Source organism: Actinia tenebrosa, unplaced genomic scaffold (genome assembly GCF_029948245.1).
Source record: "Actinia tenebrosa isolate PJP-AT-01 unplaced genomic scaffold, QUT_ActTen_1.0 PGA_scaffold2__45_contigs__length_23673736, whole genome shotgun sequence".
Lineage (NCBI taxonomy): Eukaryota > Metazoa > Cnidaria > Anthozoa > Actiniaria > Actiniidae > Actinia > Actinia tenebrosa.
The window spans coordinates 6,702,156-6,718,928 of record NW_028292579.1 but is presented as its reverse complement, the minus strand read 5'-3'; the positions used below and the strand labels follow the sequence as shown (position 1 = coordinate 6,718,928).

At 36.6% G+C, this 16,773-nt stretch overlaps 3 protein-coding genes across 3 annotated transcripts; 2 read left to right on the top strand and 1 right to left on the bottom strand.

Moving 5' to 3' along the window:
• The first annotated feature begins 74 nt into the window (after positions 1–74).
• On the top strand, positions 75–3,353 carry LOC116300963 (ras-related protein Rab-1C). The gene is made up of 2 exons (XM_031709945.2): positions 75–299; positions 1,076–3,353. The coding sequence occupies exons 1-2, from the start codon at positions 117–119 to the stop codon at positions 1,529–1,531; spliced, it is 639 nt and encodes a 212-aa protein (XP_031565805.1). The 5' UTR covers positions 75–116; the 3' UTR covers positions 1,532–3,353.
• Positions 3,354–4,076: 723 nt separating this feature from the next.
• Positions 4,077–11,674, bottom strand: LOC116300962 (uncharacterized). Its single transcript, XM_031709944.2, has 5 exons — positions 11,393–11,674; positions 9,608–9,864; positions 7,062–7,182; positions 5,782–6,168; positions 4,077–5,131 (listed from the first exon to the last, which is right to left on the bottom strand). The coding sequence occupies exons 1-5, from the start codon at positions 11,516–11,518 to the stop codon at positions 4,847–4,849; spliced, it is 1,176 nt and encodes a 391-aa protein (XP_031565804.1). The 5' UTR covers positions 11,519–11,674; the 3' UTR covers positions 4,077–4,846.
• A 792-nt stretch (positions 11,675–12,466) lies between these two features.
• On the top strand, positions 12,467–16,618 carry LOC116300966 (uncharacterized). The gene is made up of 2 exons (XM_031709948.2): positions 12,467–12,822; positions 13,844–16,618. Exons 1-2 carry the CDS (start codon positions 12,589–12,591, stop codon positions 14,297–14,299), a joined length of 690 nt encoding a protein of 229 aa, XP_031565808.1. The 5' UTR covers positions 12,467–12,588; the 3' UTR covers positions 14,300–16,618.
• Positions 16,619–16,773: the final 155 nt, after the last annotated feature.

The following is a 16,773-nucleotide window of genomic DNA, read 5'->3' as shown; positions in this document are numbered from 1 at the left end:
AATTTTTTATTGCAATTGACGTCATACTTATCTGTCACGAGATACTTTAGTAGATTTACAATAGTTTGGTCAGGGAGGGGAGAGTGGGTAGTTCGACCTTTGAAACAAGAAGCAAAATGGCGGCCTTGATAGACGAACGAGGACCGATGTTCAAAGTCGTTCTTCTTGGCGAAGCAGGTGTAGGAAAAACCTCTTTATTTTACAGAATAAAAGAAAATACTTTCATTTCAAACGGGAGGAATACAATAGGCGTTGACAGTTGCTCGAAATTCCTTAAGGTGAACGACAAACAAGTCACGGTAAGTATAAATAAGCTCATTGAATTTATTTTAAAATTTTAGTGTAAAAGAATCCTAATTTATTTATTCGATCTAATGTTTTTTACGACTAAAATTAAATTTATTTAGTAAGAATGAGCTGAGTAAGAATAGATTCCCATGAGAGTACTTTGTCTAATGAAACATGTAAATTATAATGTTTGACAACAGTTTTTTCAAGCTTTATTATCTAAGCTTAAGATTTAAGAGAGTATTTAAGATATATGTGTACAGTTTATGTGTACTCAATTTTCTGTTTCGTTTTGTTTGACAATCACAAACTTCAGTAAGCTTGTTTTATTTATGGCTGCTTGTCGCTTCTTATGTAACTTATGCAGTACCAGAATCATGATCTTGTACTTCAACTATCAAGCACCAATTTAAATTATTCAATAGAGCCTTGGCATAAATGAATAGATGTAGTAACAAGGGACCATTTAGACTAATTGATGGGTTCAGGGAGCTATATGGATTTCATAACTTCATAAATTTCTTATTAAAATTTGTATTTCTTTGCAAGAAAGTGTGCAAGGGATTCTGGTAGTGGTAGTATCTGCCTTTATTTCAATCTACGTGTCATTTTGTTGAGAATAATATTCATTTTTTGAGTGGCATTTATATTGATTTGTTTTCCCATACCCAGCCATTATAAACAAAGAAATGATACTCAAGAGAATGACACATGGTCTGAAATGTATTCTAATAAGGTCTTACGTTCCTTACATTAACTTGACATTTTTATCTTTGCACAATGATAGCTCAGTGTATGGGACACTGCTGGAGTTGAACGATTCCGAACAGTAACAAAGAACTACTACCGAGGTGCGCATGCCTGTATTTTGATGTTTGGTATTGACGAACCAGGTTCACTGCAATATCTTACGCACTGGACACGCGATGCTAACGAATTCTGCCCAGATGCCTTTAAGTTTGTTGTTGCCAACAAAATTGACTTAGATTGCAGGGTCAGCCTAGAAAGTATGCAAATGTTTTCTGATTCCCACAACTGTTCCAATGTATTTCAAATTTCTGCTAAAACTGGAGAAGGGATAGATGGACTGTTAGACTCAATGGCAAAGGAATTATTAAATGAAAACAAGGAAACAAGATTGGAGAAGGAGAAGGATTTATCATCAAGTGGTAACATCAGTGTTGGTGAAACTCCAGATCCAACTGTAAGACAATGGAAAAGTGGTTGTTGTAAATCTATGTAGTTAAGGAATAGATTACTGAATTATTAGTACTACAGCTTGGAGTAACACCTACCATTATTTCAAAATAGGTTGTCAGTTGTAGATCTGAAATCTGAAATCTCAGACAAATATTCCCTAGTATAGGTCATCGCTAAAAGTGTGGTACTGTAACATATTTAGATATTAACTTGTTGCAAATCGCTAATTGAAAAGACAAAACAATCATCACTACTTTCCTTTATTTTTAAAATCACAGCTCATGGTTCAGTACAGTCTCAGATTTCCGATTTCTGATCTCCAAGTGATGATGTTTTTTGAAATAGATGGAGTTTGGGTTGCACTTGATGCTTAAAAGCTAGAAAAACCTGGGAATCACAGTCACCCAACCTTCATGTAAAGGCCCTGTAATGCATTGAAACTTTTAGCTTAAATTTATGTGCTGCAGCATTGTGAGAAAAGTTTCAAGTGGGTGTTTGATGGTGCAATATTTTCATGAACTATTATCATACACCATGTTGTGTTGTCTACTCACTGGGAATGTTGGGCTCTGATTGGATTGTTCACTGAGGCATGACGAAGGAAGTTTCAAGATGAGAGTTACATGGCACAATTTCATCCTGAAACTAGTTTGCGACACACATAAGCATGAAGCAGTTCTACTTTTTGCGAAACTTTCATGCGATGCAAGTTTCACAAAGCTGTGACAAAGGGTGACACAATGCAGTTTCTTCTTAAGCTTGTCTCTCAATGCCATTGCACATGATTTTCACCTAAAAGTTTCAACATGTAACAAGGCCTTAAAGGGCATCTGAAGAGGACACTAAGTAAGGACAAGTTTGAGCCAGTGATTTTCCAAAGTGTGAATGGAATTATGCAATTCATTATGAGGTTTTGGAGGATGTCAATCAAAGTGTTTTCATGACATTGTCAGGAAGCATATTTTCAAGGGCAAGTGCCTATCGAAATATGTCATGGAAACCTTTTGATTGACATTCACCAAAACCTACTTGGTCACAACTTACAATGCTTGGTTCCAGCATAGTTAATAGAGGGGAATGGTTAGGAAACTTATTGTTATCAGGTCTTTGTTCGCTTTTGATCTTGAACTGATCTTGACCATGCACAATGTTTGATTTATGCTCATCCAAAATTGCAAAGTAAGCAAACATAAACTTTGCCTATGGGATTGTCATAAGGAGTATTCAAATATATCTTATAAATCTTTAAGTATTTTGAAGTAGCAGCAAAAACAAAGATTTTGGTCTGATCACTCGGCCATTGCCAACAATGGTAAAACAATGGTAAAACAAAGGATAGTGCAGGGTCACGCTTGAAAAAAGTGAACAAAGACCTATAACAAAAGGGTTTCCTAACCATTCCCCTCAATTAACTATGGTTCCAGGCTTGGTACTGAGAAGCACTTGAATATATCTTGTACAGCCTATATAAACAGGGCCGTAACCAGAACTTTTACAGGGAGGGTGCACATAGAATAAAATCGGGAAAAAAAAGGAAAGAAAGCAGCAGAACCAAAAAAAAAAAAACCAAAAGAAAGCAGAACCAAAAAAAAAGGGGATGGATGAGCGGACCTTCAGCTTTTATGGGGGGGTGCACGTGCACCCTGTGCTCCCCCCTAGTAACGGCCCTGATAAATAGCTTATTACATAAGTATACATGTACATACTTCGTATAATTTTAAACTTGACTATAGAGTTTCACACACCGTGAATAGTCGAGCCCCTAGTGATTATATGATATTCACTGCTTAAGTGGCACATGATTATGAAGTTTTTCCAAAGTTTGACAAAATGGAAGCAATACTAAAAGGTTTTTTTGTCCTGAATTTTGTCTGTTCTCTGATATTCAAGTCTAAAAGTAACTAAAACAATATTTACTCAGGGCTCAGTGCATATGGTAAATATTCACCTTGCTGCTCAAAGGCTCGGTAAATATTTCCCTTGCACTGAGTCCTGGGAGGGTTTGTTCTGGGGGACAAAACAATAGAATTTCAATCTCCTGAGAATTGCAAACCTATTGTAATGTCCTCAGCAATTAACCTGCATTCTGACTATAGATCCCTTACACTGAGTCCTGAGAGGGTTTGTTCTGGGGAACAAAACAATAGAATTTCAATCTCCTGAGAATTGCAAACCTATTGTAATGTCCTCAGCAATTAACCTGCATTCTGACTATAGATCCCTTACACTGAGTCCTGAGAGGGTTTGTTCTGGGGGACAAAACAATAGAATTTCAATCTCCTGAGAATTGCACACCTATTGTAATGTCCTCAAAAATTGACCTGCATTCTGACTATAGATCCCTTACACTGAGTCCTGAGAGGGTTTGTTCTGGGGGACAAAACAATAGAATTTCAATCTCCTGAGAATTGCAAACCTATTGCAGTAATGTCCTCAGCAATTAACCTGCATTCTGACTATAGATCCCTTACACTGAGTCCTGAGAGGGTTTGTGATGAAGTAATAAAGTAATAAGGTATGTAACTCTGCTAGGGGACGGAGTGGAACAATTAGCTAGTAGATTCATTTATCAAACAAAATGATTCTTTCTCACCTAATTAATATAAATTTTATTATTAGCATTGTAATATATAATCAATATACTCGTAAATTGCAAATCTATATACAGAGGAAAAGGGGGCTTGACTTCTAAGTCTATACCACAAGTATTGAACCTATTATTCTTTCTTAGTTGTCAGACATAAACATACATACATACAGTTTTATATCAAGTAAATATTAAAATACGATGATTTGAAAACTAGGTTTATCATAATAATTTATAGAATAGTTTTAGATTATCACCCTCGAAGCATACAAATTTATAAATAAGCCTGAAGCGAGATGACGTTTTACCCCCGTCTCTAGACCATAATCCTTTTCACATTGCTTTTGTATTTTAATTATGACTATTGTTCCTGTATTCTCTAAGGAATCAAAAATTTTAATATGAAAGAATTTCAAAAACTATTATGGTATAGAGTCGGGGGTAAAACGTCATCTCGCTTCAGGCTCATTGCAGTGAATTTTGAGGCCTAAAAATATTTTAAAAATAGACCTCTTTACCTTGGGCGTAATGTTTTTTTCATTTCAGACCACGTGTCATTCTCTTGAGAAGAAGATTCTTAGTTTGAGTTGTGTTGAATGTTGGACCGTTCAACAAATGATTCTCTAGGAAATGACACGTGGTCTGGAATGGGAAAACTTTACGTCCAATGCAAGCAGGAAGGTGATTGTGCCACACCTATTGGCAGATGTCTCATTGCTTTATTCGGAAAGCGATAGTCTTGAGTTCATTTGTTTTTCAACAATCCTTTCTCTACTTGACATATATGTAAGCAGTTTGCGCGTAATCACCAAAATGATTCTTATACGAGCTGAAGTGAAGACTTTTGGTAACCCCAAGGGTGTTGTGGCATCCCTTGGGGTCGTTGCAACTAGACACACCGATTCCAATCGCGTAGTCATCGGGATTACATCCGGCAGGACTTCGTGGAACACTCGTGTCGCCGATGCATCCAATACGGACGATGTGTGTGCCTGGGTTAAGGTTCGGGTTGGATTCAAGGTCACAAAGGTTGCCAAGGTTCAGCCCGCACCATTCCTAGAAAATATAAGGCAAGAAGAATAAAAGACCAGATTAGAAGCCAGGGCCCGGTTGTACGAATCCTGAATAGCGCGCTATTCGGCGGATAAATCCTTATCCAGTGGATAAAGTGATGCTGCATGTTATCCAATAAATTTATTCATTGGATAAGATTTATCCGTCGGATAGCGCTATCCAGGCTTTGCACAACCGGGCCCAGTAAATGGAAGAGGAAACACTCAAGAATGCGAACGTCCCTCGTTTAGCAATAGCAGAAAAAGTTTTGACATATGTACTGGACGGGTAAAACTACTTGGGGCTCAAGTTGGAATGGAGAAGAAGAAAAACTATATAAAAAGAAGACAATGAAAGGACTAAAAAAGAAAGCGAGAAAGAATGTATGAAGCTGTATGATGCAAAGAAGAAGATAGAGAAGAAGAAGAGGAAAGGAGAAGGAGGAGGAAGAGGAAAAGAAAGGATGAAAAGTTTTCGGTAAAAAAAAAAAGATGATGCTAATGGTGGTACTGGCGATATTGGTGTTAGGGCCTTTGATAGTGTAGTATTGAATGGTGCCAATATCTGGCAATATGATGACGAAGTTCATCGTCGTCGATCATGACAATTCATTATGACAAAAAATTAGATCACTTTGTCAGTTTAGTCCATACCGTTTTAAGGTGTCCCAGATCCAAGTGTTTTCCAAAGGTTAGCATCAGATTTTCAAAGGTATAAGACTCGGTGGTCTGTACAGCAAACTGTGTCGCAAAGAAAGTCGACAAAGTTAAACCTCTGTTATGTGTAAACGTTGCGCAGTGGCTATTCGGTCCACTGAAACAAACTCTGATTGCATTATTAGGAAGATTGAACCAGCCGGCATTCTTCATGGACGAAGGATCTTTCAGGTCTGCTGCTGAGTTCGCGTTTATCACCAGGTCGTCATACCATCGTTGACTGTTTGGCGCGAAATCTGACGACAAGCCAGCGGCACGTGCAACTAGGGTCCAGCCTCCTGAGTTTTGACTGGAGCAGTGTGATGAAAGCATCTCGCAGTGTGTCTGAAATCAGAGAAAAATAAGTAGCGCACTATATCTTTTTATAAATTAACTGTTATAAATCTCGCGTTCTGATTGGTTGAGAGCGCGTTCTTAATGAGAACACACAGCACGTGCGCGCACTTTCAGTTGCAGCATTCCTATCCAACATAATGGTTATTGTAACTCGTATTTTATAAAAGAAATAAAAAAACTTGCTTACTGTGCTGTGTGGAGTTATAAAGCACTTGGGGACTGGCAGAACACTCGGGAAGTGACGCATCGTGCTTCTCCTAACACTTCTCTCGTGTCCTGCCAACCCCTGCGTGCTTTATAACTGCACACAGCACGCGCGCACGTTTTCCATTTTTTCAATGGTGTTTACCGTTACCGTATCTAGTAAATCTTATGATCGGATATGAAGTGAGCGCAAATATGTATATATTAAAAGTCATGATCATTTTATAGGTTTAGGCATCTTGTACCACTTCACTGCTTTCTGATTATTCAAATTGGGTTCCAAAAAATCTATTAATCTAGAACTGTGATGTTCGAGATATGAGGAAAAAGGACATATTAAATAATTTGAGAGATGAGTGTATAGGTCTAAAGATATCGCGCGCCAAATTTATTGAATTCTAATGCATGCGCAATTCTGTGGCAATGGTATTTTGATGCTTTTATGCTCGTATTTTGTACATAGAAATACGAAAAAAAATATTTGCACTACAGATGGCGCTTTCCATGAGAATGACCAGGACATAAGACATGGTCGCCACTTTTGTCGACTTAACGAAGGAAGTCCTCGCGACAAAATCTTTTCTAGTACGATTACATCAATGACTTCACATGCTCCCTAATAAGAATATGTTCTGTTCGCGTAACTACAACAAAGCAACAACATTATTATTTCTTACCTTGTAGGGTGGCGTGGCGGCCAGCCAGTAAGTACCGGTTTTTGCAGAAGGGTCTGCCTTCATAAGAGCATCACAAGAAGTAGCTGGATGACTCCTGGATCCTAACCCACTGCACGGTGCGCTGGAATAGAGATGGCAATATCGTGTCATGACAATACGAATAGCAAGTACTGTATCAAGGTATTACTGGCTGAAAATATTCATCTAAAATAATCAAATATATTATCCATTGCCATTGTCTCTAACACCAGGTTTCCCCTGTGTGTTTGACAATTGGCTTTTTTCACGCGGCAGCCATGTTGGCTTGAACAATAGATTCCACCACGCGTGGCCTCGCATTGAAGTGCTTGAGAATAAATTCATACAAGAGTAACAAGGGTTTTTATTCTCATGAGAATCACATGGCCACCGTGCGATGAGATTTATATAGACCTCTTTAAGGCCATGTGTCACTCTCTTCAGAATATTAGATCATTTGTTTGAGTTGTTTCCATATTCATGTGTCGTCTCACGCGTAACCGTTAAACAAATAAATGATCCTCTAACTTTTGGATGTATGGAAAATAGATTATTGAGTAAAGAAATATACAGATAGATTACAATTATAATAAAGGTTTAAAAGAGGCGGTACTTTATAAGGAAAGTAAAAGCATTTTCCTCATTTTGGTTCTTTTTCACATTATTTCCAAACAAAACCAATACGTATGATAGGTCTCTAGATGTCTCATAAGATTTTTAAAATGAAACTGATATTACGAGTACTAGTATTTCAGAATCGACCTAACACATTTGAATGGCAGCAGTGAAAAGCCATTACATGCAGTTACTAGCTTTTTTATGCACCGCGTGTAATTTTTGTCCTATCATAGAGTAATAATGAGGTGTGCGCGCATCAATAATAGATATATTATAACATTCGCTGTCTTCGGTTTTATTAAAATTCAACTCCAATAAATATCAGATATAGTTTTACATTTTTGCCATCATCATTATCTATCCGATTATTCAAAAATCAATGAAAACATTTTTTACATGTACTGACTTATATATTCTTCACTGTAGCGTTTAATTTCATGTACACAATAGTGTAAGAACGAAAACATATATCCTCTCATGCCATTGTTATAATTTTATTTATGTTTACTTAACTGCGCAAGCTTTTCCGACATTCGGTACAATTCGTCTGTTAGCTGTTAAGGCTTTTATTATTATTTTTGGGCTATCCGTCATCAATTATTAATAGAATGGATACGCGAGAAATGGGTTAGCTCCTAACACATAAATCTTAGAAAAACTTTCTCCCATTTGCTTGAAAAAAGTCCAAGATCCCATTAAAAGGAATGCCCAAACATCCCAAGTCCGTCCATTTTCCTCCAATCCCTCAGGTATAAATAATGAATTATGCTTTGCGCAGATTTCAATTATTCAAGCCTATTCTTCTTGCTATCGTCTTCAGATGCCTTCTACCCGTTTCACGGCCTGAAAAAAATAGCAAGAAAAAAAAAACTTAAGACCTCTTCTCTTGGAGTCAATTTTTATTGATCAGTTTTAAAATTTATCTATTAGATATGGGGTATTAAGCATCTGTTAAAATGGCATCGGCGTAAAATTACCTGTTAAATCTCCATTATTGCAACTTATTATTATATTAGTACATACATTGAAATAGCGCAAGTTCCGCACACTTATCTCTCACTTTTGCGCAATATCTCCAAAATGTCCTAATTCTTCATTATTGCAATCTATCATATGTATTAGCATATACATGAAATTACGCAAGCTGTGCGCACTTAACTGTTTGAGTTCTATGCACTGACAGAATGTCTCTGAAGTTGTCGCACTTGTCCAAATTGGAGAAATGCGATGGGCTACCAAGATATACGAGGTCCATATTTTAAACTATTGCAAAATAATATACTATTGTGGTTCGTTAAACTTGAATGCGCGCTCAGCCTTTTTGTTTCATAAAGATTCTTATTGCTGAAAAATAGCAAAGAATTAAAGTAATGCAGCGCAAAAGATCAACTATTGCCTATGTCAAAATGTTTATATTTTTTGTTGCAAACAACATTACACTGCTTAGACTAACGAATCATTACGTGTGAGGCAACTTTCATATACTTTCCTGGTGTCACGAGTAGCAAATTACGTTTTTAACGACTATACCAAAGCATTAGTTGCGAGATGGCAGGAAACGTTTGCGCAAAAAATGTAACAGAAAATAAATATATTTTATTTTAGGCAGAGCGTTGAAAGCGCAGCATAAGTAAAGCTTGACATGGCCACTGTAGAATCTGCGCGGACTGATTTACAGTACTGCACTATTAGCAACTCTGAACACCTAAAATATGTCTGGAATGTTAAACATCGTGTCCTGACCAATCACTTGAGACAGTTGATTAGAAATGAACTCATTCTCGCATGCGATTGGTCAGAACACTATGTTTAACATTCCAGATATATTTTAGGTGTTCATGGTTTACTTAGTTTGACTGTAAAGGAGCTAGTATCCCCCGTGACAACCAATAACAAAATGCCATACTTACGTAGTAGGAGGATAGGTATGATGAGGATGATGATTACATGTATGGTGAGGTTCGTGAGGTTTTGTAGGATCCACGCCGCTACACTTTTCACAAGGCTCACTTGTCGTTGGAATTACAGTCGGTTGAGGTGATCCGCAGTTACACGGAGGACAGTCGCGTCCGTCTCTTCCATCACGACCGGGAACTCCCTGTCCTCCACTCGGTCCGGGGGGACCGGGGGGTCCTGGTGGTCCAGGCGCACCCAAGCAGTACATAGGCTAACAGAAGATAGTATAACTGGTGAGTTTTTGTTTTTCGAAATATTTTTGCAATGCATGCATAATGTGTCTTATTTGATTTAATCTTCGTTTTGGTTTCTTGATAAAGATAGCTAGCGTTTTATACTCATTTAAAAAAGGTTAGTCAGCAAAAGTGTACAAAGATGAAACTGCTGAGGTTCACGGGTAACATGTCATATTCAGCAATAAGAGACCACGGTCTCTTAAATCATTTCAATGAAGTTAGTCACCAAAAATGTGCAAAAATGAGACCGCTGAGGTTCACGGGTAACATGTCATATTCAGCAATAAGAGACCACGGTCTCTTGAATCATTTCAATGAAGTTAGTCACCAAAAATTTGCAAAAATGAGACCGCTGAGGTTCACGGGAAACATGTCATATTCAGCAAGTAAAGCTTTTGATACAAGCTGCAGGTTGAGGATACTCAAAGGAACGGAAACTGGAACTGGAAAAAAGATCTCAAGTCCATCAATTGAGGGTTTTCAACCATTCCCAAGAGAATTAAATAACAAAAGACACGGCGGCCATTTACCGATAATCCTTGCCGGTCTCACCTTTGTAGCTTTTTAGGTGACTAACTTTGAAATAAGTATAAACAGTATCCTAACAGACTTATAATAGCTATAGGTTTTGTATGACGGTAAAACAGCAACTTTACACGGCACGGTCACAAGAATCAATTTCCGTTGAGTCAATCAAAGCTCACGAGATCACCATCCTCATCTATTAAAAATAACCAAACGCGTCAACCCCAACGAAAATATGCGCACGGCACGGTAGAGTCATACGAAATATGCTTTAAGACACCATTTATAATTTCAAATATACCAAGAAGAAAGGCGCAAAGAAAAATACCCGAATGTAGCAAGAATAAAACTGACGTCCAGTAGTAATATATACCCTGAGTCATATTGTTTATGTTTAAGGTTGGCGAAGAGGAATGTGCAGTAATACACGATGACCCTACAGGTAGATCTGTCAATGGGTCAGCTGACACGAGTGTTAACCGCAGTCATGCGTCCAATCAACAACTGAATTCCTTTCTTTAAAAAATTAACGGACAATTTCGTTAATTTTTTTTCCACCAGCAACTGCCATTCATTTTACAGTTTGAAGATTGAAACAAAGTAAAAAAGATTGAAGACATTTTTTGCTTAAAACGTGTGAAATAACGTGAATAAAACTTTGACAAGAGAAAAGGAACTTATGGAAAAGAATGAGTAGAAAACCATTCGTTTTACGACATATTTGATGTGCTAATAAAAATCTTAAAATGGAGTGGTTTCTAAATGTATCATACAGTTAATATATATAAATTTACTAGATCTATTAAACTTTTTTAACAAGATCATCAAACTAGCTACCTTTTGTTATTTATAATGACTTGAAACTGTGCCAAACGATGTCTTTTTCAATTTCTGCGATCTTGTACAACGTTATGTGTTTCGTAAATCACATGGAAAATCCTTCTTTTAAGCGTTTTTCTCATCATATGTGTAACCTACCTTTCCATCCTTAAAAAGAAAGGATCTTCGAGAATGGTTTTCATCATCTTGGTGTTTTTGTTTGTGACCGTTGCAAGCCGCAAAGGCAGCTATCAAGATAACAGTTATAACTAACCAACTCTCCATTTGAACGATAGATACTTCTGGTACTATACAAGAACAGGACTGCTAATTCCAACTTCTAAGACGTGAATTTGAGTGCGTGTTGAAGCAAAACCTGTCTGAAGCCCAAAAGAAAACGTAACCACCTTGGATAACTTTATAAGGGCGATCAAAAATTTCCCTGCTGGAATGACAAGTTATGAGAGAACAGGTAAAACTGGTATTTATTGTGATCCTTGAGTGAACCTCAGTGTGTTCGCTTGTTTGTTTTTCTGTTTATTTAAGCGGACCGGTTCAACTTGAACCTTACCTGCTAGTCTTTGCCGAAAGAATGTGAGGAATGTCTTGATATGGTAAATTAGATCTTTAGGTTTGCTCAATTTTTCTCTTGGGAAATATGATTTCTTTTAAATTTGGAAACATGGCTTTATGCTACAGGGAATGGGTAGTGAAATTTTTAGTCTGGTTGTCAAATATCAGCGGAACTGTATTTTCCCATCAACTCGAGAATGCGCTTTACTGGTCTGGAAAAGAGACCAGGACGTACATACCTCACCCCACCCTCTTCAGGATCATTACTCTTGCATGTACTAGATTCTGTCAGGCTTTTTAGCCAGCGGGCTAATAAGCTGCTGAAGGTTATTTAATTTTTACTTGTCATAAATTATTAGCAAACAGAATTTGAGCTACCGGAAGTCTAAAATCGTCCAGGACTTGGTATATAAACCCTGTTTTTATATCTAAACTCACTAGAATATACTGTTTTGAAAAGGGAATTAAAAGGCAACACAGATATGAAATAACAGCAGACATTTCCTAACGGCTGCCTAGGACTCACTAAATAAAGAAAAAACCTTTTCAGGTCAGACAAAATTCTGGAAAACCACGTTCAAAAAAACTTTATAGTTGGGCTGCCTGTTGTTTTTATATTCACTTCCGGTATTGCGCATTCGACTATCTCTATACAAATCACATACTGCTCACATACTGTCAAAAACCTCGTCAAAAACCTCTTCAAAAGTAAAAGTGACTTCCAGGATCGAAGAAGTTATTTATCAGGGGAGTCCAGGTATATATCGGAATTTGGAAGTAAAATGGCGGATGCATCTGTAAAATTTGATGCAGCAAGCGGTCCCGAGAAGAATGAAGTGAGAGATGACTCAGAAGCCTCTACAGGAAATAAAGTGATTTTGCTTGGTATGAGTGGAGTTGGAAAGACTTCTCTGTTTTTGCGTATCAAAGATGGCCAGTTTAACAGTGATACAACAAACATCAGAACAGACCAAGCAATCAAGAAAACTATCCAAGTAGGACAAGAAACAGTTGAGGTATTTCACCTAATTTGGCGCTATGAAGTTCTTTACATTTATTTCAAGACTTATATATTATAACAACAACAACAACGTTTTATTGTACCTAGAATTACATTCATATTTACAAACAAAATTACATAACTATAAGTACAGGCCCTAACTAATAACTATAAAGTTAAAAATGCGCTAGGACCATTTAATTATATATATATATATATGTATTATATATGCAAATATTAAATTTCTCAAATTGTTCATTCATTATTGTTGTTGTGTTGTTGTTGTTGTTGATGCTGTTGTTGTTGTTACTGCTGTTGCTGTTGTCATTGCTGTTGCTGTTGTCATTGCTGTTGCTGTTGTCATTGCTGTTGCTGTTGTCATTGCTGTTGCTGTTGTCATTGCTGTTGCTGTTGTCATTGCTGTTGCTGTTGTCATTGCTGTTGCTGTTGTTATTGCTGTTGCTGTTGTCATTGCTGTTGTCATTGCTGTTGCTGTTGTCATTGCTGTTGCTGTTGTCATTGCTGTTGCTGCTGTTGTTGTTGTTGCTGCTTTTGCTATTATCATTATTGTTGTTGCTGTTGTTGTTGTTGCTGCTGTTGCTGTTGTCATTGTTGTTGCTTCTGTTCGTTGTTGTTGTTACTGCTACTACTGCTGTTATTGCTGTCACTGTTTTTGTAATGTCAATGGTACATGTTGCTATTATGGTTTTTTTTGTTGTCATGGTCATTATTGTCATTGTCTTCATTCTCCTGTGTTGTTACAACTTAATCTTCGTTTCCTTGAAGCTCAATTTCCTTAGGGAAAAACAGGTGCTGTTTACTTATTCCATGCACATCCAATGCAACTCAGAGGTTTCAAGGACTTTTTTTCTATTATGTTTATCTGTTTTCCTTCCTCCATAAAAATCAACTAAACGTACATGTATACATTGCATATTGGCCATAAAATAAATAACATTCTCATTCACAACCGCATTCAAACCATATATGTTTATAAATAACCTGAATAATCAAATACTTTGTTAATGATTTTCCAGATGACATTGTATGATAGTGAGGCTGGCATGGAGTACCATGAGAAAACACTTACCAGAGGCTACTATCGTAACAGTGATGTGGCACTCTTAGTATATAGTGCTGACAGTATCGACAGTGTTACAAGGTTGGTAAATTGTATAACAAGGGTCAACGATTATGCACCAGAGGCTACGAAGATCGTTATTAGGAACAAGGTAGACTTGGAGGATCAGACTGTCAGAGAACATGAAGTTTCTGCACAGATTACTGACGTAGGCTATACTATTAAATATTTCTGTAGCACCTCTGCTCTAAAGCCCAGTGGAATAGATGACTTGTTATTGAAAATTGGAAAAATAATTTTAAAGAAAATGAGAGAACCCGTACCTGTAGAACCAACAATTAATAGGTTTGATTCCTTCAGAGCAGGTCAAACACAGCCAACAGATACAGCAAATAAGTCTACCTGTTGTTAATCTATATTATTAGTATAAACTAGATAGATAATAAACAAATTACACATGTTAAGAGCCTGGCATTCTTTTTATTCACTTGTTTTCAATACGATATTGCTCACTCTCTCCTGGAATCACTCGTTCGCGATATCATATGGAAACTTTTGAACAAAAACAATATCAAGCTCTTAACATGTGATAGTCTCTATTTTCACATCTTTCGGCTTTTTGATATCAAGTCATGTAACGGCACACATATACTTGATTAATTATAACTAGATGCAAATGTGGCCAAGCTACATGTAGGTAGTGCTAGCTAGTAAATCAAGACCTGTATTCATTTGAGTTCAGTGTTTTGCCACTGCGGTAATGGACCACGCATTTCGTATTTTTAAAACAATTTTTCGCATTCAATTTTTTTATCAAATGTGACCGAAATACCACAAAATAATTTAAAAAGTTCCGTACAAACAGTTAAGAATGTAAAAAAATAGGGTGTAGGTGCACTTTAAGTATGTGGTTTCAACGGTTGTCTCATCTATTGCCGGTTTTCACATGACGTCATCAAAACATGAAAATCTAAACTATAGATCGTATAAAGGCATTTCTCAAGTATGTTTTAGAAGTCAGTGTCATAAGTCACAAGAAAAATTCTCGAGTCATTTCGATATTTGATTTACGAGTTATGAAGGTTGAGTTTGTATCACGCAATACTGTCACGTCTCTGTCTAAATAGAGATGAAAATATTAAAATAATTTACTCTAGTTGAAAGATTTTCCCTTAGACACGTTTAAAATATCTATTTAAAGTATATTTAATTGAAATATAGTCAAAATTATTAAATATTCAATCATTTTAAGACTTTGGATTTTCATCCGCCATGATGGTGTACCAACTTGGAACAACAAGATGGCTGCTCCATACATTTTAACCAAAAATTGTGTCATATTTACTCGCCTATAGTTCAGCAAGGGAATGCTTTACAGCCTTAAAATTTGGCCAGTATATGTAGTTTTGACCGCTTTACAAGATTATAGAACTTCTATTTCATTATAATGCAAATTTATGCTTTTGAAATTCATCATGACGTAGGTGAAAACCAAGAATAATTATATGCGTGTTAATACTCAAGGGAATGATTGACACATGATCTGAAATGTGTAGTTCCAAAAACTACCCATACCCCACCCACATAGGAAATTGGAAATTCTGGAGGGGAGGGGGGTCAGAGAAAGAACAAAATTACAGAGTTTGTATTAAAGAAAATTGGAGCTCCTGGGGGTAGGGGGTTCCTTTTACAAATTCCCTCCGTGGTGGAGGTATGGAAAATTTTTGGAACTATGTACTGTACACAATAGAATATCTATGAATATAACTAGATCTATATTATTATGTTAATATACCTTATTCATTTTGGTGCAATGTTTTCCCTATACAGACAACTTGCTATTCCCTTCAGAATAAGATTCTGTTTGTGTTGTATCTAAAGTTTATTCCTCTACAATAGACCTATCCCGAATTCGCTTGACTGGTCACAAAACAACAGTTTCAAGTCAAGGTTGAACTTGATGAATAAGAGAATCATTGCCCCGTGGTCAGTCAAACTTTACATACAACACAAACAGAATCTTAATGCAATTATGAGCTCTTTTATAATGAAGCAATGATTGCAAGGATGGAGAGAGCTGCTGGGTTAAGAGTAAAGCTATAAATTAACTGAAGGAAGCATATCGCCAGAAATATGTTTCAATTTTTTTAATAGCGCACTAATGTTATTTGGTACTACATGGTGCTATTTATAGTGTTTGCAGTCAATATCACCAATATAATATTTTTGAGTACTTAAGAACAGAACTTATCCCCACTTAATGTTTTCATGCAGGTGTCATTTTATATTCCTTTGAACTTTCAGATATTGTATTAAGACAGGCAACAAAATTTCACAACTTGTAACGTAAGTTGTAGCCTGCGTCACATCCGAATTTTCTTTGTAAACATTTTCTTCGTTAAACATTCCGGGTGTGACGCAGGCCATGTAAGTTGGTACAAAATTTCACAACTTGTCATGTAAGTTGTAGCCTGCGTCACATCTGGAATTTCATTCTCTTTGTAAATACCGATGATTTTATTTATCTGATTTACATGACTTGAGAAAGAATTCAGTTTCCCAGTTGTGGCTGCCATATTTTTACACAAGTGAATATAATAAATCCGGCGTGCTCATTGGTCACAATTTACGTCTTATGCCACTATATATTCACCTACATGTACAGGTGAAACAAACACGGGGATGCACACACTCATTTGCCGATTTGTGCCACTTGCAGAGATAAACAGAATTTGAAAAAAAACTTCTCTATCTCCGTCATTTATTAAATTTACTCATGTTAGCTGTAATGTAATAAAAAAGTCAGAGACAAACATTTCAAGTTTAATTATGTATCCTGAATTCAATTAATAGAGTATTAATAATTGTTTTAATTTTTAGGCCTCA

Excerpts from the sequence above, each read along its gene's own strand:
- LOC116300963 (XM_031709945.2), top strand. The coding sequence starts at position 117 with ATGGCGGCCTTGATAGACGAACGAGGACCGATGTTCAAAGTCGTTCTT. Across the intron at positions 300-1,075 it reads TGAACGACAAACAAGTCACG|CTCAGTGTATGGGACACTGC; the intron begins GTAAGTATAAAT and ends GCACAATGATAG.
- LOC116300962 (XM_031709944.2), bottom strand. The coding sequence starts at position 11,518 with ATGGAGAGTTGGTTAGTTATAACTGTTATCTTGATAGCTGCCTTTGCG. Across the intron at positions 9,865-11,392 it reads TTCTTTTTAAGGATGGAAAG|CCTATGTACTGCTTGGGTGC; the intron begins GTAGGTTACACA and ends ATCTTCTGTTAG. Across the intron at positions 7,183-9,607 it reads CATACCTATCCTCCTACTAC|CGCACCGTGCAGTGGGTTAG; the intron begins GTAAGTATGGCA and ends TCTCTATTCCAG.
- LOC116300966 (XM_031709948.2), top strand. The coding sequence starts at position 12,589 with ATGGCGGATGCATCTGTAAAATTTGATGCAGCAAGCGGTCCCGAGAAG. Across the intron at positions 12,823-13,843 it reads TAGGACAAGAAACAGTTGAG|ATGACATTGTATGATAGTGA; the intron begins GTATTTCACCTA and ends ATGATTTTCCAG.